The sequence below is a fragment of the Glycine max genome, chromosome 12 (genome assembly GCF_000004515.6).
Source record: "Glycine max cultivar Williams 82 chromosome 12, Glycine_max_v4.0, whole genome shotgun sequence".
Taxonomy (NCBI): Eukaryota; Viridiplantae; Streptophyta; class Magnoliopsida; order Fabales; family Fabaceae; genus Glycine; species Glycine max.
This window is the reverse complement of record NC_038248.2, coordinates 563,451-589,268: the sequence shown is the minus strand read 5'-3', so window position 1 is coordinate 589,268 and position 25,818 is coordinate 563,451. Positions and strand designations below refer to the sequence as shown.

Sequence of the window (25,818 nt, the reverse complement as noted above, 5' to 3'; positions counted from 1 at the left end):
AATAATTTCATCTTGCAAGACAAATATCTCAAATCATGAAACCTGGAATTCACAAATCTACTAGCAATATTAATCATACAGCTAACACCTTGGCCTTTACTACTCTATTCTACAGAAATGGTGAACCTATACATCACAGGTAGAATCTACTTTGAAATCAGATACATGTAGAAAAGGAACAAAAATCTAACTCGAGATCAAGAACCTGCCGCCCAGAAAAAGGACCGAGGTAAATGGTTAGTTCTTTCAACTGAAATTTGCTCCAATCGAGAATGCTTCACCCAAAAATCAGCGGCAATGTGAGCAGCTACGAATATAAATTCAGCAAGAGGCCTCAAAGATGAAAATCTTCGAAGTCAATTAAGAAAAATCTCCACATTAAATGATCACTAAGGGCGGACAAGTTTAGTTCATGTCTTTGATCTCTTCTGCTTTTGAGGAACAAAACGGACCCCCTGTTTCCTGAGTTCCACGGTCTTCACTTTCCCATCGTCTAATGCAACATATAACTTTGAAGTGCCTTCAACTACGTCAGTAACCAGTCCTTTGTGCCTGGACAAAAATGGGGAGGTCAAAAAGCATACAAGTTTGGGGAAGAACACATAATTATGAAAGAAACTTTATTTTATAAAAAAATGAATATGAACGGTGCATCACCCCCTCTTGTGTGCCATATTAGTATATACTCGGCTTTTTCCCAACACTTGAACAAAGTTAGCAAAAAGACATAGAAGGCACTAACCAAGAATTGTCAGATGTCTGATGAACTTCAACTCTCTTTCCAATTGCATCATTGCCCAATTTCATCAATATCCAGTTTGCATCCATTATCCCATCCATTGCACTGTCTTGATGTGATTGACTTACACCTTCAGACTCATTAAAAGATGCTTTCTCCTTAAAAGGTGAAGGTCTCTTCCTTTTTGACCTCTGGCCCTTGATTGTCATCTTCTCTTCCTCCTGATGAGGAGAATTTTGACTTTCAATGCTGGGTTTCTTGAATTTAAATCTTAGTAAAGGTTTGGAATCTTTTGGCAAAGAATGTGAAGGTGTACGATTATTATTGTCATCTGTCTCATATGCATCAGAGCTGCCTTCTGACTGCCTCCCCAAATATGTCCTTTCACCTCTTGATGTAGCTTTTATTCCAACCTGATTAATCATTCCATCAATACTATGTTTTATCCGCCCATCAGACATATTGCCTCTACCAGAGGTCAGGTTGAATTCAGAAATGTCTGGCTTAACTTTTCCAAGCTTAATCAAATTCCCTTCTCTTCCCGAAACCCTGAAAAATTTTGATTGCCCAGAATCAACTTTGATTCCTGAAAATCACATGAACATAGGTCAGTCTTTATTCAAGGCAACTTATATAAACATCAGATATTTCTTCAACTGTTACTCCTTATAACAGAAAGCAATAACCAAAATTTACCTTTACCGTCAATATGCCTAGCTGTGTCATCTTGTCTATCTAATGCAAACTTGTCTCCCTTCCTCCATTGGCTTCTATCTTCATTTCCTGAAAGAAAATTTGAACTGGAAAAATCACAAAAAAAATAAAAAAGGAAAGAAGCAAAACCGAATAAAGCAATCAAACCATTCAAGAACATATGCATACACACAAAAAGCAGATAAAAATTATACAATTACTATAATTTCTGTTGCACACTAGTAATTATTTGGCAGGATAATTAAATGTTTTCTCCCGGATAATGTGTAAACTGTGCCACTGATCTCATGGGGAGAAAGAAATAATGTTGGCTGAAAAATCAGCCCCATACCACTTTTACACAATTATAATTTCTCAAGCAAATATACGGCAACAAGGGAAACAAAATAAAGAAAGATGTATACCATTAACAGTCACCGGATCTTGATCTTTTTGGCAGCTTGATGAATCAGACCGTGGGGAACTAGCCACGTTAATTTTCCGCGCTCCCAAATTTATAACCAACTTCTTCCCTTTCACATTCTGAGTCTTAAGACTGTGTTTTCCACTTTCCTCTTCACTATCTGGAATATGTGCCTTGTTGCTTTTAATTCGAACTACTCTGGGTTTCCTCTCTTCATCACTGACCATCACCTCATCAACAAACTTTTGTTTCAAAATCCCTGGCTGATTAATAGGAAAAGATGCTTCAGTTTGACTCAAGCTTCCAGTAGCAGGAGATGAGTATACATCTGGACCTTCATTTCTCTGGGATTGTATATCATCATTCTTATCATCATCTAAGCTATGCAAAGATTTAATATCACTATGTCCTTCACAACTATTGTGTGTGTCAATTTTACTAGTCATAAATGACTGAGAGTTTTTTTTCTTAGCAGTCTTTTTGCTTGAAGTTTTCTTCTTTGGTGAGTCATTGGCCAAATTTTTTAGAGAGAACTTAAAGGAACGGGCAGATTCACTCTTTAGTTTTAAAGGCCCACTATCCTCATCATCTGAAAATGGTGATATAGAAAATATTTCTTCTTGAGTTGGCAAACCAGCTGCAGCCCTCAAGCTAGAAATCAAATCTCTCTCAGCAATATTCCTTCTCCTCCAAATCTCTTGGGCAGCATCTTCAGGATTCTTGACCTAGAGCGTACAGATACATATAAGGTGGATGCAGAGATTAAGATCTAGGTTTAATCATTTCAAAGAGTTTTTCCATGGGAGACAAAAAGTAATTATATATTGAAGGCATACACTGCATACCTGATAACATTCCCCACGACACGTAGGACATTTATACTGCAAATTCCCATCCACTTGAAACTGGTGATATTTTTCTTCACTGCAAAACATTTATTCCACAGAATTAATGTCATTCCCAAAAACAGGCAGGGTCCCATGAAGCCGTGATTTATAAAATCAACAAGCACAGTCATTCAAACAAAAATAATGAATAAAAATTTAATAAAAATACTAGAAACGGAAAAATATTCAGCAAAACTAATCTGCAAAAAATTAACATCATCTATATCTCAAAAGGAGATTGAGTGCAATTTACTGTATTAAAGTGTTAATTTCAATTTAAGTGCATATTGCACAGGTAAACTATAAAAATACCTTCCATTCCAGCCTGCATATTTCAATTGTGCATATTCCACAATTAAAACCCAACTACTAATCCACCGGGCATTAAAGAACTAAGACCAAGAAGTAAACAGCAAAGCGTAATCAATGTTTACAATGTAATAGAACAATAGAATGTTCCTCAACATATATATTCCAGAATTTCACATGGAAACAGTCAATAAGATACAGTGAAAGATTGAAAGCAGTCCATCTTCACAAATATGAGGGGTAAACTAACCTGATATTATCACACTGGCAATGTACCCAGAGCTGGCAAGTATCACAACAAACCATAGGTGTTGATTCTGAATCTCTGTAAACCTACAAAATAAGTCGAAAACATACAGTGAACATTAAGGATTCCTGTTCAGCACACATTGTTTATTTTTATATATAACCTGGTATTCAGGGGGCAAAAAGAGATAAGCAAGAGAAACCAAAATGAAATTAACTTGTATCCATATAAGTAAAGCATAATATTTGAGATGGGACTGGATGGATATGGGACTTTAGAGAAACCTATATCACACCTCTAGACGATATTTGGAAAACCAACACACACACACACACACACACGCATGAGTGCACACCTTAGTGCCATTCAATTAAGGTTCATGGTTCAAAAGATCATAAATGAAATAAGAATGCTGAAGATAAGTTCCTTGTAAAATTAATATACACACACAAAGAAAGAAAGAAATTCCCTTTAAGATTGTTCTAGGTACATGCCTCAACGATGGTAGGGTTGTATTGTATTCTGGAAACTATTCAAGAATGGAAGATTAGGAAGAGATGCTAACCTTCAAACAAACAGGACAGTAGTTCCCTTTCGTAAACAATCTTCCACATGCATCGCAGTTGGTATATGCCATAAACCACCTACAATTTTTAAGGGGGAAAAAAATGGAAAAGTAAGTACATCCCTCAATTAAAATATGCTGCATCTGCAAGGTAAGGGAGGAATTAACTGCCACAGTGCCATGTAAAAAATAGAAACAACAAAAGCTTTAAACTACTTTAAGTAGCTAGTAGCCTATTAGACTTACACATGTCAAACATTTAAAAAAGAAAATCCAGTCACGTACTACAAACATGGAGAAGATAAAGTATTTAAAAGTTATGAATTAAAAATAAAAACAAAGCACTAATTATCATTTCCAAAACTCATTGAGCAACTAGCAATTGTTGATGATATACAGCTAACAGATAAAATAAAGGTAATTAAAAAAATTCAACAAAAGATTTTTCCTTTGTTTCTACCAGGAAGATGGGTTTGACCATAAAACTAACTTAGCTTTCCTCTTGCAACATTCCTATGGGCATCGACACAGTCATAATAGATGGGCTATACCATAATAAATCATGGAAACAATGTTAAGAATACCAACACCAGACATCAAAGCAAAAGCTAAATTATTCAGAATTCATACCTCACACTTAGTCCATTTCCAGGTACATTGGATCCACAACTGTGACATCTTGCGTGTTTTGTGCACAAATACGGCCCATTACAAACACTCTGCATTATATATAATAATAAATAAAATGGTGCATATAAAATCAATATTAAGCTCACTAGTAAGTGATACAGACTCTACCTTGTGCGGAGGTTGAAGACAATAACAATGGTAAGCACCATCGCACCTTTTGCAAAACATGAACTTACTTGGATCACCAGTCCTTCTGCAAGCCTGGATGAAGCAAATAAAGCATGAGACTACCAGAACTCCAATTAAATATTATGCAAGTATCAGCAACTTTTCTACAAAGACATTTAATTTATCAATGCCAATGGAACTTCAAGATGAAGAACATGAGAAGTAGCTATTCTAAACACTTCACATGGAAATAAGCTGGCTTTTAGGGATATTTAGAGGGTGTGGGGTAGAAGGGGCTAAGTAACCCTCCACAAGCCATTAAAACCAACTGAGTATCCGATCATACACAAAGCAGGCTATTATCAAGTTAATAGTTACGTGTTGAAAAGCATGCCTGAATCATATGGACACATAATGACATAATCTCCAGAATCAACTCAATTTCCAGATAAAAATATACATAGGAAACTAAATAAAGGCAGGCATACCAAAGACTATGATTGTACCTGGTATAAAATGACTTTCTTGTAATTTATAAAAAAAAAAGATACACAAATAGAAACTTTCCCATTCTGTACAAATGTCCTATTTCATTCAATTAAACATGCAAGTCTTAGACTCAACCTAGTACCGCCCGAAAAAAAAATATCAAGTTTCAAGTCACGCAACATTTTCAGAAGTATAGGACATGCAAACCACATAATCAAGCAAATACCATGAAACATCCCTAGAGTTAAAGCACTGCTGCTTTCATTCTAGTGAGGGCAATACAAAGATACTTTTGCAAAATAGATGAGCTAGATTGAGAGCAAGACCAATTATGAAGCCAGCAACCATTTTCGCATGAGGATTTAGAAAGAAGAGAGCCTTCTCCCAAACAATACATGAAAAAGTAAAGCCCATTAGCATCGCACACCACTCATTACCTCACAAATCCGGCAAAGAGGACAGGTCCATGAACTCCAATGAAACAAATCTGCCAAAAAGGGACACATAACATTAGGACATACAGCACTTAGACCACATTAGCACATACAAACAAATACACCTTCTTACCTCTATTTCGACCCCAACTTCTCAAGCAGTTCCTATGGTACTTCTTGCCACAACTTTTGCACGATAGCATCTTCTGAGCTTTCTCACTTCCTTCATTTTCTCCACACTTGCAAATTCGACAATAGCTCCTATTGGCTTGACCCTGCTCCTCTCCAGTAAGATTTCCCGGAGTATTCTGCTTAAACAAGCCAGTACCATTACATCACATTCATTAAGAAAGACACAACATTAAAAGACAAAAAATCCACACAATAAAAATCACTTAAAATACACCCAACGTAGCACTACATAGACAAAACAACACCAATAATAATAATCAAAGCTCAATATCATGTTGATGCCAAAAACAATAACAATCCCTACAGTGACTGACTCCCCCAGCTTGGCTTTCAAGCCACGCATTCAACATCAAAATTTCATCAGTAGTGAGCTAAAACCACAATTAAGATGAAAACAGCATGGAATTAATCAATAACGCAAAGTGAAAACGCACAATTCAATGAAATTAGGATTCCATAACAGACACACACAGAGGACCAACGCCAAACACTCTTAGTCAAAAGAGAAGAGAAGGCTCACCACAACATCGCCGGACTCGAAGCGGCGAGCGTACTCCTCGGCGGCGATCATGGCGGCGGCGCCCTTGCGCTGGAGGGCGATGCGCTTGGCCTTCATGGAGGCGGACTCATCGAGCGCGTCAGGGCCAAGAGGAACAGCGTCGGACGGAGGCGGAAGCGGCGGCAGGACCTTGGGGACGAGGACCTGAACGGTGGCGTCGTCCCTGCGCGTGTCGGCGAGGAAGTCGCGGAGAGCTGAAACGTCGTGAACGAAGGCATTGGGAGCGTCGGGAGAAGCGTGGAGCGCGCGCGGAAACCCTAGCGTGCAGAAACAGATTCGGCGACTGCAAACAAAACGCAAACGAAAGGGGAAGAAGAAGAAAGTGAAGCGCTCATTTGATATCATGTAATGTAATTGAAAAGAAGAGGGGAAAGAAATAAAAAGAGAGAGAGAGAGAGAGAGAAAGCAATTACCATGTAATTGGACAAGCTACGTGAAATGCCATTTTGTGTTGTAGATTTAGATTTCAATTTTTTCGTGTTTAGGGGATCGCTCCCCCCCGCCCTCCCAAAACTAAAATTACTTCTCCTTTTTTTTTAAATAAATAATAATGGAGAATTGGGAAATTTAAAAGGAAAAAATATAAAAGAAATAATAAAAGGGGGGTAGTAGTAGGATTGAGAGGGGAGTGCTGTAACTAGGCGTCGCTTGCTGAGAAGAGGAAGGAGGAAATCGAAATCGAAATCGAAAGAAAGAGATGCCATGCCTTTGCGCCGACCGGGCCTCTGCTATTGGACCTAATCTAATACTCACAGACTATTACTATTTGCACAACCATTTTTGTTATTCACACTATCCACATGGGTGCCTTTTACCCAAATTGCCCCTTGAGCGGAAGTGTTTTCATTGTTCAGTGAGAACCAAAATAAAAATAATAAATACAATTCTGTTGTACCATTGTAAAACGGAGTCAATATTTTCTTTCTTGTATAAAGACTTATACCAGTTAAAGCTCAATAAATTTATTTATTGGCTCATCATATTCTTTTCACAGCATTGTTTCATCATATATTAATAGCCTAAATTACTCTTTTAGTTTCTCTATTCTTTTTAAAACTTGTTTAATTAGCTTTTTTATTAAAATTAAAATGTTAAATGTTACTTTTTAATTCGCAAGACATATGCGATGTGACTTTTTTGTCTGATTTCTACAGAAAACAAACCCTAAGTGTCACTTTGCATATATTTTGACAATTATAAAACTACTTATAATCTTAATAATAAAAGAGCCAAAATGAACAAATTTAAAAAATAGAGCAATAAAATGAGTAATTTAATTCATAATTTTATTTTTTCTAAGATGTAAGTACTTCAAAATATATAATATATATAGTATTTTTTAATAATAAGAGAATTTGCGAGTCATTTAAAATATAGATAAATTATTTGGAGAGAAAAAAGTTGACAGAAAAATTATTCAAATGATATAATATTATTTTATAATAGAATTATAAATTATAATATAAAAATGAGTTTACCTTTTTTGTTTTGGAAAATTTTAAAATAATAGAAAATTAGTTTGTTAGTAAATTGCAAATATTCAATTAGATTTAATGTTTTTCCACTTTTAAAAAAAACTAATTAAAAAATTAATTAAAGTGCACAAATTTCTTGAACTGGATAATCAATTAAAAGAAAACAAATTTAAAAAATATTGTAAAAAAATGCATGACTATGTCTTCAAATGGATGACATAGTCATGTATTTTTTTTAACAATTTTTAAATTAATAATTTGTTTTCTTTTAATAACTATTCAATTAAAGAAAACATTTCTCTTTAATTAATTTCATTAACTATTACTTTTTTTCTAAATTGGAACAACATTAAATATATTATTGTTATCATATTTGTGTCCTAAAAAAAATAAAGGAATGAGTCAAACTTTGATATCAAATAATATACAATAAGCTATACACATTATTTAACCAATTGATATAGATCCTATGGTATAGTTGCTAAGATTTAAATCTTAATATTGTCATTGTACATGTAAAAAAATATGTTTACATGTTCTCATCTAACTAAGCTGCTAATTAATATAATTTGTCTATAATTATTATAATAATGTCATTTCACTACTTTGGATGTACTTCCAATTTAGTGATTACAAAAAACTATAAAAGGTCAACCATAATTAGTTTGAACGTACGTCTGATCACAAAGCCTTTTAAAAGATGAAATTATAAAAAAAAAATCAAAGTTTTTACAATAACCATTTTAGATGCACTTCCAATTTGATTATTTGAAAGTCATTAAAAGCTAATGATATTCACTTTAAATGCACTCCTGATTTGATTATCATGAAAGCTTTTTAATTAAAAATTAAAATATAATAAGAAGTCTTTTCGCAATAGCCACTATGGATGTAATTATAATTTGGTTATTGTGAAGGCCCTAATTTTTCTTTAAACATCATTACCTAATCGTATATTATTATTATTATTGTTGTTGTTATTAGATAAATCTGTTAACTTTTATTATAATCGCTTAAAAGGTAGGTCATGCTCGGAAAATTTTCTAATAAAAAATTTAACACTAATAAAACAAAAAAATTAAGTTAATAAAAACTACAACTTTATGTTCCTGTGAATTTGATTTAATTAACTAATATTATTCACGAAGAAGAAGAAGAAGAACTTGCATATCCAATTTCAATCGCTCTTGCGTGGAAGCTTGATTTTATCAAGTTGTATACAATTTTTTTTATTCAGGTTATTAAATATAAGTCCTGATAGCAAATCCACAATGAACAGTAATGTAAAGCTATTTTAAAGAGTTGATTGCTTGAAGTTTCCCACGCAACCGTGAAAATGAAACAGTCACGACTTGAATTCATTTCCTAAAACAATGAGTAAAAGATTATAAGACATTCATAGATAAACACTGACGGAATGGAGTTTTAAATGGCCAACTGGAGCTAGTACCACCACGTCTTTGGACTAAAGAAATGTGTACCACCTTCTCTTGGGCTTATGTCTGCTTCTGAATCCATAACCTGATTAATTGTGAGTTTGCTATTTCTGCACCCAAAAAAAGGGGTGACACTTGATTCTTTCGAGTGCAAGAAGAAACACTCTTAACTATGTCTAAATTGTTTTTTCCTATCCCATTCTAACGACTTTAGTGCATAACCAACAGGAAAACAGGAAATTAGATCTTCTATTGCTGTCGATTACCAATTTAACAATACACTGGGGCACGTTCAGAAAACTACACTACTTTCAAAATAGACATGTCAGTACCGAACATCTAATCCAAAAAAATAAAATCCCATTGTAACGAAGAGCCAAGGTTCACGGGTATAGAAATTCTTAAGAAACAGGGAAAAAATGTTCAAACACTTAAATTTTTTTTATTACATGAATTTTTTTTATTTCTACTTGAAATCGGGATAACATTTTAAGAATGTTCTATCAACGACTTATGTCACAAATCTATGTCATGAAAACGGAATGGTCTCAAATAGTAATAATTCTCAGCATTTAATCTCTCATCTTCTGGGTACACTAATGGAGGCTTAATTTTCTTACTACAATTTATTTTAGGTAAAAAAACAAAAAAACTTCAGGCTGTATTGAAAATATTTTGTAGGGTGCTTAATACGATCTTCTCAATTGGCTCCTAATTATACTAGTGTTTTTTTTATAGTTATCAGAGTAGGTTTACACCTATGCCGAAAATGGTTTGGGTTGGGGAAGGGGACTAGGCCTATTGGGGGATTACAAACAAAACACATACCATACTCAATCAACAATAAATAAAAACAGTTTTAAAGAAGCAACAAATGCAAGAGATTCGAGATGGATGAATGGTACGAGATTGATTAATCATCTTAAATTTATGGATAATTTAGCTTTTTATTAGAATTTTTTAAGTTTGTTTTTTTGAATTATTTTATAAAATTACTAAAATTGATTTTATTTCCCCCAAAAAATTATCTAATATTATAGTAGGGCTTTTCTTACACTGTCCAAACTAGCTTAAACATAATTAATTATCCCCTTTCAATCACTTTGAACTAATTGATTTATTTTATTTAATTTTTTGAAAAAAAAAACCATCTCCTATTTATTACTACATGCACTCTTTCAAATCTCTTTGTTCCCACTAAAATAAATCATAATTTTCTGTAAAATTCATGTTAAGCATGTTTTGCATAGTAGCAGGAAATAATAGGGTAACGTAGTTTTCTGTTTTTTCTTTTGGTGTCATACAACAATAGAAAATTATATACTATTATTACATTGTGTTGCTAAATATTTCATGGATATGAATCTCTATACAGTTTAGAAAAAGAAAATTAAATGCATAAGATTTTCATTCTCATCTTAATGTGAGAGTTTGCTGATTTAAAATATTTAATTTATTTTATTTGAAATTTTAATCATTTAAAAAAATATTAAATATTTTTTCATATTTTAGTATAATAAATTTTTGTTAAACGATTTTACTTTTATTATTTTAATATTTCTTTTGAAATGTTCACATTGCAAATAGAAATAAACTTATCAATATTCTATTATGAAATGATAAATTATTTATTAGTATTGCATCTAAAGTTAAGACCCTAACATCAATAATTATTGATTTGATTCAATTATGTAACTTTCACTCTAACCTTTGAGTCAGCAAATCAAAATTTTAACTTTATAGTAGTCGTCAATATGATATAACATTAATAGAAAATTAGTAACTTTTATATTTTTATATAAAAGATAATTAGATTCAATGTGTTTTAATATACTACTATTATTATCTTTTATATATTTATTAAATAGAAATAGAAAAAACTAATAAAATAAGAAACAATATAGCTAATACGAAATAATACTACTCTCAATAATAATATAGCTAATACAACAACAATAATAATATTATACAATGTTAATTATATTAAATGGGAATGCTTGACTTATGATACGATTATGTTAGTCAATTCAAATCTTCAATTATATGATATAATTAAAATTAATATATTTAAAATCATTAAAAATATTATTTTAAAATAATTAACAACGATATCTATTTAATAAAAATTGTACTATTTCAACAAGTTTAAAATAAATTTTAATTTGATAATAAATGTTTTTAAAGATTAATGCATAATAACATTATATACACAATAAATAAACTTAACAGTCAAATTTAATAATTATATTGTATTCTATATTCATATTTATTATTTTTAGATTCTTTTTAAAGTTATATTTTTCATATAGGAAAATGAACTTCAAAACGAAAAATAAATGTTTGATTATGTTTTTTTTCCCTTTATATTAATTATATAAATGAGAAATTATATAAGTGTGAAACTACTCACTCTTTGTTATGATTTTTTTTACAGAATGATTGTTATGATTATGCCCTACAAAATTAGACTCGTATCTTTAATGATTTGAGTTAGGTTAATTATTTTCTATTTTTGCTTATTTAAATGTTGATAAATATGAAATATATAGTTTATAAGAAAATATTTCATAAGTTAATTTAATAAACTATAACATTTGATATACTTTATTTTATAAATATATCCTCAAAAATTGAGGATAGTATGCTACAACCTACAAGATGGATAGTAATCTTTTTTTTCACACAAAGTAAAATGTTTAGGATAGAAGGAAAATTGCATGGAAGTTTACCACCCATAAGATGACTTCCATATCGTACTAAAGACAAAAACATAAAGGTAATTATTTATGGTAAGTACACAATCTAGAATGTTTTAGTAATTTATCATGGTGATTATGAATTCATTTTGACTCAGATAGAATGCATTAATCACCCAATAATTGCATTTTTTGCCAAAAATACCTTATACTATATTTAATCCTTGGCCTCCCGAAGAAAAAGAAAAACTGGTAAGGTCAAATACACTGCTGAGTAAACCATTGTGCAATTCAACAAATGCTCAACTTCGAAAAAGACAAGAAAAACATGATCCCATCCCCTCTTTCCCTATCTCACTCCAATGGGTACACGTTGCAACCACATAATGTGTTTCTAAAACGCTCACTTAATTTTTTCCTAAGTATTTAATTCTTAACCAAAGTTTTTTATTCTCATTGCAAGCTTACTAGGTTTCCTGCCATCTATCTCTATTTTGAGGAGGTACATGCAACTAATAGATAGAGGCATTACCATTATTGTAATCAGCAATTTTGAAACATCATTTTAATATCTCATTAGAGACCAACTAAAGAAGAGTTCTCTTATTTATAGAGGGTTGGGTTGGGAGTATTGCTCCTATATAAAGTTCACTATGCCCACCAGGCCACCACTGCATATCGCTCACCCTCTCAAAATGAGTGCACCACGGGTTTATTCATCCTAACCCTACATTCCTACTGGATCATAAATTTTAGTATCTGTTGTGAAAATTTAAAAAAAAAAAAAATACTATGACATATTCTACCACTGAAGGAAAACGATAAATAACAAAAGATATATTATTCATTCGATAGATAACTTCAAACAATCAGCCTAAGGGGCAAACTGTTTTTATGTTAAGAAGGGATCTGTTAACATAAATTAAGATTGGAAATCACGAACCTGAGAAAAACACAATGACAGGGTAGAGATTGAAGCCCAGAATCACCAATCAAGAAGTCTATCTCACCGCTTCAATGAGCGTTCCTAACATTGTGTGATACAAAGATGATAATCTTTAACTAGGAAGAAGCGATTCTAGGAAATAATACAAAAAAAGAAAAATCCAACAACCTCTAAATTAGAAGAATTTTAAATTATTGTCACTATCACCACTACATACTATCTGAATAATTCAAATATAGACTACAGGTTACTTAATCAAAGTCAGTAAACCATAGTGGAATATTCTTAGATATATACTAAACAAAATGAATACATCCTTTCCATCTGTATGGGCAATGGGGTACGAAGTTTTTATATACTAAACAAAATGAATACATCCTTTCCATCTGTATCATTTATAAAAGGTTACCATAAACCTAGAGTAACCCTAGTCTACGTTCCCTAGGTCTCACAAAATCAACAAAGGATTTAGACTTACAAGCTACAATATTCAACTATGTTTACAGTCAATTATGTTCCCTTTTTCTATTTTTTCCTTTAAAATCTGTCTACCATGTGCTTTGTTAACAATTTTTGCATGCAAGATCCCATCCCCCAAGCCAAATATACGGTAGGTTGTCAGAAGACAACATAAACATTGTTTATGACATGGATTAATGATACAAATGTTGTTATGCTTTTATAGCAATTTTGGTACACCAATTCTATCATTGTTCATAAATTCTTATTTTCATGTAAAATTTTCCATTTCATAGGTCAGCATAATATACCCTTGATATTTTCAAAGGTTGTATCCCCGTATTGTATGATTCAGGAAATTTATACTTGAAAATCTATATATTGAAATTTATACATAAAAAATTATTTTTAAATCAAAGGTTTAAATCACCTAGTTACCAGTTAGGAAATACATCATGCTTTACCAGTCAATCCAGCAGTCAAACCAGTCAAGACAACAGTCTTCTGTCAGCTAGGAATAACACCTTAAGTGCACTTTAGAGACATCATTGAACCGAATAAGTAATTACTTATGGCCCTTGGGATGTGTGTAGAGGAAATATAATTTTGTAGACATGGATTATTCCTATTTTTCTAAATCTAAAAGCTCAATGTAAATTGACTCTTAAACTATAATAAAAAAAATAATTAAAAGAAAAACTAATTAAAGTATAGTGGGTAAGTGGTACGGCCTTGTGGTTAATTTGTAATGATCATTTTGTTCCCTTTTTAGCTACAGTATAAACAAAATGGGGCTTTTAGGAAAATATGCAAGAGACAAAGGGGAGATCTCCTTCCTATAAGATATAAAAGCACAGAATATTGGAAACTCCTGTGTTTATCAAGAAATAATAACCAAGACAAAACTGGACTAGGATATCTGATTACCATCAATGCACAGTCGTCAATAGGAGGCTTCTATGATAAGTAAAAAGAAGGGCTATTGATAGGGCGCTATAGCACCATAGTGGCAGTTGGCTGCCACAGAGCAGCTGTTGTAGGGTGTTTTCATGGTCAAGGCTGTCGTGGCCAAATGCAGGCCATTTGTTTGCTATAGTACCATGGGGAGAGGGGGTAAAAATGAGACTTTACTCTCTTGGATAAGACCTACAAGAAAAAGAAAAGAACCATATTCTCCCTCACAATTCACCTTCATTGGAGACCACTGCTTCTCTGGCCATTTTCCGGCGACTGCAAAGGTGCAGCCTTCTTTCCTCTGTTCTCTGGACATTTTCAGTCTCTGTTATTGTTTCCTTCACTTCTGTCATTATTTACTTGTGTGTTTTGCCTAGGAACTTTTTATTGATGATTATGAATATTCATAGATTTTGAATATTTTTTTAGCATTACATATTTAACTATGTGTATAATAGAGATAGATTATATATCCTTATAAAATGATTAAAACAGCAGCCATCCTACTATAGAGATTTTGAGGTTGGCCACTATCCAGGATTAATAACTACGAACAAAAGATTGTCATCCATAAAAATTGTACTTAAAAATAACATGTAAACAACATAAGAAAAATAAATGATAGAAACTGTTAACAAATAACCGAGGTTGAGACATGGATTTCAAATTCAAAAGCCAACAAACTTAACTGCCACAGTACTCCAGTTCCGAAAAAACATCTCCATTAATATGAAGGCAGCAACCTGAAATAACATGAGTAGCATAAATAACTTTGCAAGCAGGAAAATGACAACAAAATGGTAAGTATTGCTAAATGCAATAATACCATAGTAACATCTTTTGATGACAACTGTATGAGAGCATATCAGATTACAGCAAACCACAATTACTCAATGCTTATTTCCACGACCCTCAATACCAGTATTGTGTGTCTTGTTTCCCTCATCCATTGAGGGTTCTTCACTGGGTATTCTACAAAACAAAAGAAATGTCCATTATGAAGTAATAGAGGGTTTTATCTTCCAGATGGCAGTTTAATTCTTTTCCAGATGTATGAGATAGCATTAATGACAGCAACAAACAAGAAAATAGCCTACAATTTCTGTTTCTTTGCATTTTGTTTGATTGTTTTAACTATATCCATGGCCATCTTCTGGTGCTCCTTTGTTTGTGAATGCAAGTCCAAACCTTCTACTGTTTCACAGTCAACTTTACATATCCGGCACCAACCCATGCTAGAAGCCTTCTTTCTCCTCAAATTATCAAACGACCTGATATCTCCCTGAAAAAACATGATAGAACATAAATTATTAAAAAAAATGAACTAACCCTGGAATATTGCAGTCAATTTACAAAGAAGAAAAATACTATATTCCCCCCAAAACATCCACATTCCATCTACTCAACTTCAATTTTTTAACTCTTACCTGTATGATGATAATAGCATATAAAAAATGTTTAAAAGAGTGATCAAAACTTAACTGTTAAAAATCCAGCATCATTAGGAAATCCAGTAAGTGAAAAGCTGCTTCTGAACCCAGGCTCACCAAGTTGCGGATGACCTGGTCGGCCACCTTTGCTGAAAGATTCAAAACTACGAAAACCATCAAGTTCAACTGCTCTCATATGACCAGGGTGGGCACCAAAACCAATAGGCTCCCCATGCTGCAAATGTCTGGGGAAGTTATGTGGACCCAAATGTTCACCCCTCCGAAAATGGCCAGCAAATTCATCTTGACCAACAAAATCACCACTCCTTGGATATTCACCCATTCGAAAGTTACCAAAACCATCAAAATCATCTCTACGCAAATGGCTGGGCAAATGAGGAAACCGACTATCACGGAATTCACCAAAACGACGTGCAACTCTGTCATCAAAATCATCTATACCTGACTTACCAACAAGACTGCCAGAGTGCAGCCCCAATCTCCGGGAGGACATCTCAGCATATTCACTAACAGGACTTCTTGGAGCTATACCATCCATATGATGTCTCGCATATCCAGGACCTGGTCCAAAATAACCAGGATGAAGAGCAGAACCTGATTTCTTAATGACATCATCATGAATACCAACTGGTCTCTTTCCAGCTTCATGAGTGCCTAATGAATAATTTCCAAATTTAGAAACTGGCTCGGAATTCAAAGGCAGCCTAGAGAATTTCTTAAGATCATCATCAAACTCTCTTCTCTCAATATTTTGTTGATTTAGAGCATGCAAAGGTTTGAACCTTTCATCCTGCAAACCAAAACCTTCAGGAGCATGTGGTGGTAAGTTGGCAGTCATTCGACCATGCATATCTCCAGGAAGTGGGGCACCAAGTTGAGGCCCTCCAAGACGAGACAAATTAGATGCTCCAGCATGGAAAGGAGGCCCATGTACTTGGTTAAATGGTGGTGGGGGTCCAAGAGACTGAGGTTGCAAGCTTCGCCCTGGATTATTAAACTGAATGCCAGAATCTTGTGGTTGCTTAAGCATGGTTGGTGGAAAATTCTCGGTTAAGAGCTGTCCTGAATGAAGAGCAGGGGCAGTTCCATGATTCCTAATAAGGGTTGAAGAGTGCACTGAAGAGAGTGGCTGATTTGGAACTGTTGGATGTGGCAATTGCGATGCTAACATTGCAGAAGATCTCTGCTGGACAGAAGGAGGGCCATAATTAATTATTGGTTGCTGATGCTTACTCTGATCAGTGAAAGCGGCTGAGTGAGACAGCTTAGCAAAACCGCCATTGCTTTGAGAGACAGATGGTTCAGGATTGTCATCATTATGCAATTTATCAGTTTCTGACAAAGGGAGTTTCGTCTCTATCTTTGGCAGATGTCCATCTTGAAATTCATTGCCTTGGACAGAATGCTCATTACTATCATTTTGAACCCCAGGCGTTGCACCACTTGAAGGCTTCCAATTGCTTTCAGCAGCCTCCGCCATCCCAAGATTCTTATTCACAGAATCACCATTTTCTACTGCATTGGTATTTGGGACTGAAGTCTTCAGAGAGTCTGGATCTTCACTATTTTGCTTATTTCCAACCTCTGTTGGTTGCAAATCTGCTTCAACTTTTTCAGATTTCAATTCATTTGATGATCCAGACACATTGTCCAAATCTTTAAAAACTTTACCAAGTTTCCCAGAGGCAGAGTCAGTTTGTTGCTCAACAACATTACCTTGTCTTTCAATTGATTCTGGTGCCCTAGACTGCAATTCAGAAGGCAACTGTACTTGATTATTGGCCCCAACCAACAATTTCTGATTTTCAGGCAGGTAGCCAGCACCATTTTGCCCAGGTCTAACTGGAATGGTATTGGCAGATTGTGCAAATGGCTGTAGGTGTCCGGCATAATTGGGAACTAAAGGCCTTCCTGCAGTATTTCCCTGTGCCTGTGGATATGCATGCTTTGGAAATGAATGTGCTGGACCTTGTGGTTGTAAATGAGATGGCATAGGCATTTGGTGTTGTGCAAACGGCTGCTGAGGTATTTGTTGAACAGGTGGCAAAGTAGGACGTTGGTTGATTTGCCCAGGTTGTTGATTATGGGTATATAGTGACTGTTGTTGCAAAGGAGGGGTAGTTTGGCCCTGAACTGAAGAAGGCAACAAAGCTGGCTGTTGCTGGTTAGGAAACATAGCATGAGATTGATTAGGACGTGCTGTTGGAATTTGTGGAGGAAACTGATTCTGCATCTGGACAGGATGTTGGGCCTGGGGTTGATGCCCACTTTGAGGATGCATGTGCATAGTATGTTGAGGGACTCTGGGTTGCATATTTGGGTGAGGCAGAGGTTGGGGATAAGAGTGATGCCCTGTCACTGAATGCGACATTGCATTTTGCACTGGAGTCTGGACATTAGGAGTCACAGGCTGGTGAGGAGGCACGGGGAGCTGAGAGTGATGTTGAATTGGAGCATTAGGTTGCAGTTGTGCATGAACTTGAGATTGAGGAACAGGATACTTCTGAACCGGTTGTTGAATTTGTGGTTGTGAATGCTGCATTTGAGGATGAGGCTGCTGATAAGGAAGCATTTGCATCGGTTGTTGGGGTTGAGGTTGGACAGAATGTGGCTGAACTTGGGGGTAAGGATAAGGCTGAGTCTGAGACTGGGGGATGGCTTGACCATGGCCTGGTGCATGACTCATCTGACCTTGTGGCTGCACAGCAGGTTGAAGTTGCTGTGGTGGTTGTTGAACTTGCATCTGATTCTGAGATGGTGGGACCACAGGAGCCTGAATATGTGTAGGTGGATGAGACAGTCCTTGTGCCTGAGGTTGTGGTTGAAGTTGAGGCTGTGGCTGGGACTGAGGTTGAAGCTGGCCCTGGGGCTGTGATTGAGACTGAGGTTGGGGCTGACCATAGGCCTGCTGGTACTGTGGAACCACAGACTGTTGATAGGGGTAGTAATGTTGATACTGCTGTTGGTATGGATCTTGTCCAGGGTATTGCTGGTAGTATTGTTGATATTGTTGCTGCTGATACCATTGCTCTGCAGTTGGCTGCCCAGCAGTTTGGACTGGAGCTTGGGTTTGGGAAGCTGGGTTGGGTGGCTGATTTGAAACCTGCCCGGGTATAGTAGTTGTGACAGCAGTTTGAGATGCCGTTGCTGCAACTGGAGCAGCATTCTGATTCTGATCTGTAGAAGAGACAGCACTAGTAGCTGAAGGATCTTGGGTAATGGCTACTTGACCTGGCACACCCTGCCAATCAACAAACATGAGCACCAGACTGCCACAAATAGACAAAAGGAACTATTAAATTATAAATGACACATACAGGGCAATTTTGTGCATGTTCTTGTACTTGGCAATGCACTATTTGGATCCCACACCTGTTGCAAACAACAGGAGAATTGCCAAAAGCACATACAGAACAATGAGATGTGCACTCAGACAAAGTTCCTTGCCATGTGCATCCGCTCCTATGATAAAGGCAATGAACTGCGATTTTTCCAATAGTTTCAGCAAGTGCCTTATTTGACTCTGTCAGAGGCTGCAGTTAAGGCATACAAATTTATATGTGAATAGGAAAAAAATATTGCACGGGAGCATTTTGGAATGAGAAGTAGAAGTAGGAAAAGAACCTTGGAATCTGCCTCAGTGACCAAGTAGCCATCATATGGGCAAGCCCTTGTAGTGCTCACAACGTAGGTCAAACACGGCTTGCAATATAAATGAGTACATTGTGACTGCAAAGCTTCATTTGGAAATACGAGCAGCCGACAAACTGGACAGAAGTACTCTCCAGCAAGTGACTGAATGTTCACTATGCACTCATTGTCAAATCCCATGCTGACCTATAAAGCACAGCTTCAGCTCCAGACACGCATAAAAGCTAAACACAATTAATTCAATCAATTATACAGTGTTTTAAATGCAACTCATGATATGGATGCAACAAGACACAGACAAGGCAAGGGCATATGACATTAAAAAAAAGGACACTGGCACACTGCATAGTTATATATAAAGTATAAAGTTAATTTATTTTAGAGTAAGTCTAAAGTTAATTTAAAATTAACACAAAACAAAATTTCTAAATCACAATTCATGTTATGAAATGCCAACATTCATGAAACTATTATTATGCAACCAGAAACATTCAAAGCGTCCGTACATGCAGTGTTCAACACGGATACGTGGCACAGCTACAACACAATACTGCTACTATCTAGAAGTGTCCATGCTTCTTAGCTTCCACAATATTCACATATTTCAAACAATAAAGAGAAGGAAAACTAATCCAATATGTGTGATGAATCTACCGAGTTATTATGAATGCAAACGAGGTTGGCATGCAGAGAATACGGATTCAGGTGCAAAACCTAAATTATTCTGTACCTGAATTATTCTTAACGTTAACGAGTTGAGATTGGATTCGAAAACCAAAAACCCCAACCGACCTAAAACCTGCTTCGGAAACCGAAAACGCAAAAAAAAAAAAAAAAAAAAAAATTGAGAGTGAAAACTAGAAGCAAAAGGAGGTTAAGAGTAACTTGAAAATGGAAGAATCGGCAAGGGCACCGCACGGGGACAAAGATTGCGTTTCGAGCGGAACAAACAAGGTGTAGCTGTGAAATGCGAAATGCGTTGTGCATTTATTTGTGAGGTATGTGCGAATAAGGGTAGGCTAGCAGTAGAAGCACCCCCAACGACGGCGTTCCCTCCTTTTAGTTCTCTCCCATGCTCGGTATTTTTCTTATTTTTCACCCTTTGTATTTAGGTTTTTGGTTTAAAGTGAGAAAATGGGTGAATAGAAGGGGGGGATTATCTTTTTAGTTTTTAGTTTAAGAGAGTAAGGGAAAAATAAAAAGTGTATGTATGTGGGAATAAAAGATAATATAAGAGATTTATAATAAATCAAATAGCATATTTAATTAATTGAGTTCGACTTCATATGATTATTTTTTTAAACATATAAAAAATAAAAATAAAAGATCATAAAGTTAATTTTTTTTATCAATTATTTTATTAAAAATATTTAATATAGTTAAACATTTTCCTTTAACTTATATCTTATCGATATAAAATAAAATAAAAATATTTTTTATTTGGTTTTCTTTTGAAGAAAAGTATTACAAGATAATGGAAAAACCTAAAAATAAAAAATCCTACCCTCATTTAATGTGATTTTGATACTCCTTACAAATAAATGAGGGGAGGAGAATATAAAAGAAATAGCTTAAAGTTAAAATGGAAATTAGAAAGAATGATAAAAAGACTATATAAGAATACAGAGATATGGTTGAAGAGTGTCCATATCTCAATTGATGAAAATAAGCTAAGGAGAAAAAAAGAACATTGAGTGAGTCTCATTTTGGACAAAAAAGACAAAGGTATGATATCTTTTTATACAAAAACAAACACATTCTAAGTATGTATTTGGTTAAGTCATTTATTCAAGATTAGGTTAAAATATCAATCAATGCAATTTTAGACAAATATTTACATATTTAAAACAACTTTAAGTATGTTTGTATTTGATTAAAATATTTATTTAATTTTATTATTATTTTTCTTTTTGAATAAAATCATTAAAGCATAAATCATTTTAATTAATTTTTCAAAATTAGTAGTCAGAAACAATTCTACAAATGCTTTCTCAAACAAGCATGGATTTATATCACATATCATTCTTTATTTAGGAGTATCTATATCATTTTACAGACATTATTAGACCTTTATTTCAAAGTAGTATATCATTCTTTATTTAAGAGTATCTATATCATCTTATAGACATTATTAGAGCTTTGTTTCAAAGTATTGTTGTTTTTCTTTTTTGTTTTCTTGTTTTAACTTTAGAATACTTATTTTTGGTAACCATATAAGAACAAAGAAGTAGAGAAAAACAAAGAAGTTAGTGCAAGAAAAATCTATTTTCGGAGCTCTAACCAATTCATTTCTCTTTCATTTTCTTTTATTTCATCCTACTTTTATATTTGTAAGTCTCTCATGACAATCAGAAGTTAAAACCACTCATTGCTGAAAACTCTGCAAACCAAATTTTCTTTGATGTAATGATTCTAAATTATCTATTAATATGATGTTGATATTATTGTTCATCTTTGTGTTCATTCACATGTCTTTGATTTGATCATCCATTTTCATTAACTGTTTTATGATTTAGGCATTGAGAAATATTTATATGTTAAGAATTGGGGAAGAACATCTGGGTAATCCATATCTAGGGATAAAATGATATTGTTTAGCTTATACATACATATTTGCTCGTAATGCATATTATTTAATATAATTTTTAAGGGATTAGGAGCAATATTAGGTGATTTAGGCTCTTTCACTTGAAGGATCATGATTAGAGTATGTTAGAAGTTTCGAGTAATAATCATATTCATGTTAAAAAAAAAAGAAAAATCTATTAAGATTACATCAAGAGTAGTTATGGCAAGTGTAGCCCCCAACACGTTCCTTAACTCATCACAACACCATTTCACAATATTCGAGTGTTTGTTTTCTTAACCTTTCATGTTCTTTACTTTGTAGTAAATTCACTTAGTTGTATTTGTTGTTAATCAATGAACAATACTTGATTTGAGTCACTAATTGCTTAATCATTAGATATATATAACCTAGTACAAACATAGTCCCTCTGGAATTCAATATTTGGTCTTACCATTTTAATATTACTTGGACAATTTGGTATGCTTGGCAATAAGTCAATAAGAGTTCCAATATTAACAATATTTAAAGCCAAACTAAACAATTCTAAAAATTTTGATTGATTCTAATCAGTTCGGTTCGATTTTGACTCAAATACATAAATGACCCAACCTAAACTGTTCGGATCGGTTTGGATCAGTTCAGGTTCACGAGTGACCCGTTCTCGTGAACACCCTTACTTTTCTTTGCTTTTTCTCCCTCCTATTCCCTCTCCTGACACCTCAAACAAGTCTTTTAGGCCACCATTTCCACTTTTATTTCTCTTTTTACCCTTTAAATTTTCACAACCATAACACTCTTCGTCGTCTTGCAGGGCCTCCCTTTCTCCAACCTCTTCCTCTTCTTTAGACTTCTTCACTAGTAAACCCCCATCAGCAACATAAATCAAAACTAAATTTAAATCCATGAGTGAAAAACAATTACTTAGATTCATCTAAACAGGTGAAAAGTAGTGACAAGATAAAGCATATTATGATTTTGCAAACTAACATTGTTCAAATTGAGAATTGTTACATCGTTGTTAAAGTGAATGGACCAATCTACAAGTGCTTGTGTTTTTTCTTCCAAAAAAGCCCCTACGATAAATGAAGGTTAAAATGAAAAGCAATTGTAAAACATTCATTTACAAGATGCAGATAACGTCCATTGAGAATTGAAATCATGAACACACACATGATAAAAAAATTACATAAGCTTACTTAATGGTTGTGGGTTCTAAATACGAGAAAAAAGTGAAGAAAACAGGGGGAAAAGTGATGTAGTCACCGGTAATGATCTTTGATGGTGATGCACAATGGAGAGTGCCAAAGACGTTGTCGGAGGCCGTGGGAGAGGGATGAAGATCACAAAGAAAAGGAAAATGAGAGAAGTTTAAAAACTCATTCAAAAAGTTGAAAAATGAAATAAAGTGAAGTTGTATGTTGGACAGCTTACAAAACTATTGTTGACTCATTGGCAAGTGCACCAAATCGTCACAAGTAGTAAAGTACTCGGAAGTCCGAGTGTCGAATCCACAGGAACTTTGTTTGTACTTAGATTAATGCAAATCCAATTTAAAAGCAAGAGATAAGAATTTAAAATAAAAGATAAAGAAAGATAGAAGATAAAGTAAAGAAAAGATAAGATATTTAAAGATAAACTTAGAAGAGAAAAGAAAAGATAAGATAAAAGAATTAAAGATAAAATTAAAAGATAAAGAAAAAGATAAAAGATAAAAAAAAAATAAAAGATTTAGATAAAAGATAAATTCAAAATAAAATAGTGTTAGGAACTGACTTGCCTTGTCTGCCTAGAATGTATGAGTTTATGATTTTTTTCTTTACCAATTCATGTGATTCTACCCTACCCACATCTATTCATTACTTGCCCCTGATGCCTCACGATGACAAGCCTATTCTACCTATCTATCTCCCAAATGCCTTTGCAAAGACTCAATAGATAAAATGCATGAAGTTCTAATTCTAGATGTTTGCTTTGACGCATGGGCATAATGCAATCACTCTATGCCTAGCAATGATTTTATTATGATACCTTTTCTTCTTGTTTTATTAGAAGTTATCCTCTCCCGAGCGTCTAACCCCTAAAACTAATGCATGCATATCTTCTTTAAATCTTATTTAGAAGTTACCCTCTCCCGAGCATCTAACCCCTAACAGACTATAAAGAGATGAGTATGCAAGGTAAAAACAGAAAAGAAAATAGGAAAGAAAAACCTGGTATTGCATTGATAAATAGTGAAGAGTACATCATACATCACATGGGCTTCTAGGCCTGCCAGATCCTAACTAAGGGTTTGGCCACTCATGGCCATTGAGGGCTTTACAAGTAGAAGAGGGGTGAAAGAAAGAAAGGGAGTAAATGAAACCCCTAGGAGAGGGGGTTCTGTCGTGGTATCCTCTGTCCCTTGGACTGACTCTCTATTTATAGTTGCTGAAGTGGGCTTTGGGCCTTCGTAGGCGCGCTCAGCGTGACACCCCCTCGCTCAGCGCGTGATCGCGCGCTAAGCGCGCGTGTTGTAGGCTTAGCGCGCGCTTCTGTTGGATCATGGGCTTAGCGCGTGACGCACGCTCAGCGCGCGTCTTGGGCTGGGCCTGCTTCAGATTTTCTTCTTTTCTTCAATTTTTCTGGCCTTTTTGCTTGTGACACCTCCAGTTTTTATATCTGCAGCCAAAATTCAACAAAACATCAATTTTTTAATATTTAAGCGCAAATAACTGCTAAATAATTATTTTTAAAGACAATTTTGCCTTATTTTCTATTATCAAAATACAATTATTTAGCAGTTATCAACTATTCATTGTAATAGCGATTCCTGGTCATACCCTTGGAGTACTTGATGGTGAAGGTGCCCCCTAACGCCTCTATCACTATAGATGAAGTGAAGTTCTTAAAGGTTATGACCTTTATTCCTCAACATTGGTGACACTTCTCCTTTTAAGCTAGGTTATGGTTTCTAGGTCCACTGTCATTAATGATGTGTTACCCTACTCACTCACCACTTCTTGTTGGTTGTGATATTTGAAGGAAATGGGGTTATGATATGATAGGTTGCGAGATTTAAGAAGGGGGGGTTAAGTTTTATTTGTTTTTTATTAAAAAAAATATTAGTTGTTAAAATGTTAGTTTTGTTAGAAGAAATAATCAAAATCGTGATCCTGTCATCATTTCTTTATTCCTTAACCTTCCAACCCATCTTATCTCTTTTGGATTTGGGATTATTGGATGATGAAAATTGAAGAAGGTAAGTTTTGTTTGATATAAAATGCCAGTTACATTTTTTAATATCTTTAATTGATTTTTGTAATTTTAAGAATGATAAAAAATGATTTAAATTTTGAAATGAATAATAATATTTTTTAATAATCAAAATATCTTTTAAATTTTTAACTGTCACAATCCTAACACATGAATAAAAAACAAAATATTTATTATATGAAGGACCAAACAAAAAAAAATAGATATCATTTTTATCAAAAACCAAAAACATATTTATACCAAAATAAATTTAATAAACACATATTACTAATTTAAAAATTTATATATTGTGAAACAATATAAAAAAGTATATTTAATTTATTATAATTTTTAATATTGATATAATTATTATAAAAATTAATAAATTTAACACCATAAATGTAATAGGATCATTTTATTAAAAAAAAGTAATAGTATTATTTTTTATAAAAATGTCATAGTTACATTCATAAAAAAAAATATTCATCAAGGAAAAAGATTGAGCAAATGTGTACAAATATATACGATATTGATTAAAAGTAAAAGGATCCAAATAATATATCTCAGATATTATGTAACGAAATAAGAAAGGGAGGAGTAGGAGAAGATACGGG

At 34.0% G+C, this 25,818-nt stretch overlaps 2 protein-coding genes across 15 annotated transcripts; both read right to left on the bottom strand.

The window, feature by feature from the left end:
* Positions 1 to 5: 5 nt before the first annotated feature.
* LOC100815407 (uncharacterized) lies at positions 6 to 7,011 on the bottom strand. Of its 2 annotated transcripts, XM_006591919.4 has the most exons (13): positions 6,750 to 7,011; positions 6,298 to 6,619; positions 5,719 to 5,893; positions 5,589 to 5,638; positions 4,663 to 4,755; positions 4,495 to 4,583; positions 3,865 to 3,943; positions 3,303 to 3,385; positions 2,702 to 2,780; positions 1,858 to 2,581; positions 1,436 to 1,522; positions 743 to 1,325; positions 6 to 552 (listed from the first exon to the last, which is right to left on the bottom strand). In XM_006591919.4, exons 1-13 carry the CDS (start codon positions 6,779 to 6,781, stop codon positions 411 to 413), a joined length of 2,538 nt encoding a protein of 845 aa, XP_006591982.1. In that variant the 5' UTR covers positions 6,782 to 7,011; the 3' UTR covers positions 6 to 410. The 2 variants fall into 2 exon arrangements, with proteins under 2 accessions (XP_006591982.1, XP_014619879.1); XM_014764393.3 differs by lacking the exon at positions 6,750 to 7,011 and having other exon boundaries at positions 6,298 to 6,746.
* Positions 7,012 to 9,014: 2,003 nt separating this feature from the next.
* On the bottom strand, positions 9,015 to 20,513 carry LOC100814877 (chromatin modification-related protein eaf-1). 13 transcript variants are annotated; one of them, XM_006591914.4, is made up of 10 exons: positions 20,323 to 20,513; positions 20,135 to 20,203; positions 19,378 to 19,590; positions 19,071 to 19,286; positions 15,785 to 18,994; positions 15,400 to 15,584; positions 15,129 to 15,274; positions 14,992 to 15,045; positions 12,887 to 12,970; positions 9,015 to 9,357 (listed from the first exon to the last, which is right to left on the bottom strand). In XM_006591914.4, exons 1-7 carry the CDS (start codon positions 20,389 to 20,391, stop codon positions 15,193 to 15,195), a joined length of 4,044 nt encoding a protein of 1,347 aa, XP_006591977.1. In that variant the 5' UTR covers positions 20,392 to 20,513; the 3' UTR covers positions 9,015 to 9,357; positions 12,887 to 12,970; positions 14,992 to 15,045; positions 15,129 to 15,192. The 13 variants fall into 13 exon arrangements, with proteins under 13 accessions (XP_006591977.1, XP_040863237.1, XP_040863234.1 ...); XM_041007303.1 differs by having other exon boundaries at positions 9,015 to 9,176; XM_041007300.1 differs by having other exon boundaries at positions 9,015 to 9,176; positions 9,262 to 9,357; positions 12,887 to 15,045; positions 20,323 to 20,512.
* Between the last annotated feature and the right edge of the window lie 5,305 nt (positions 20,514 to 25,818).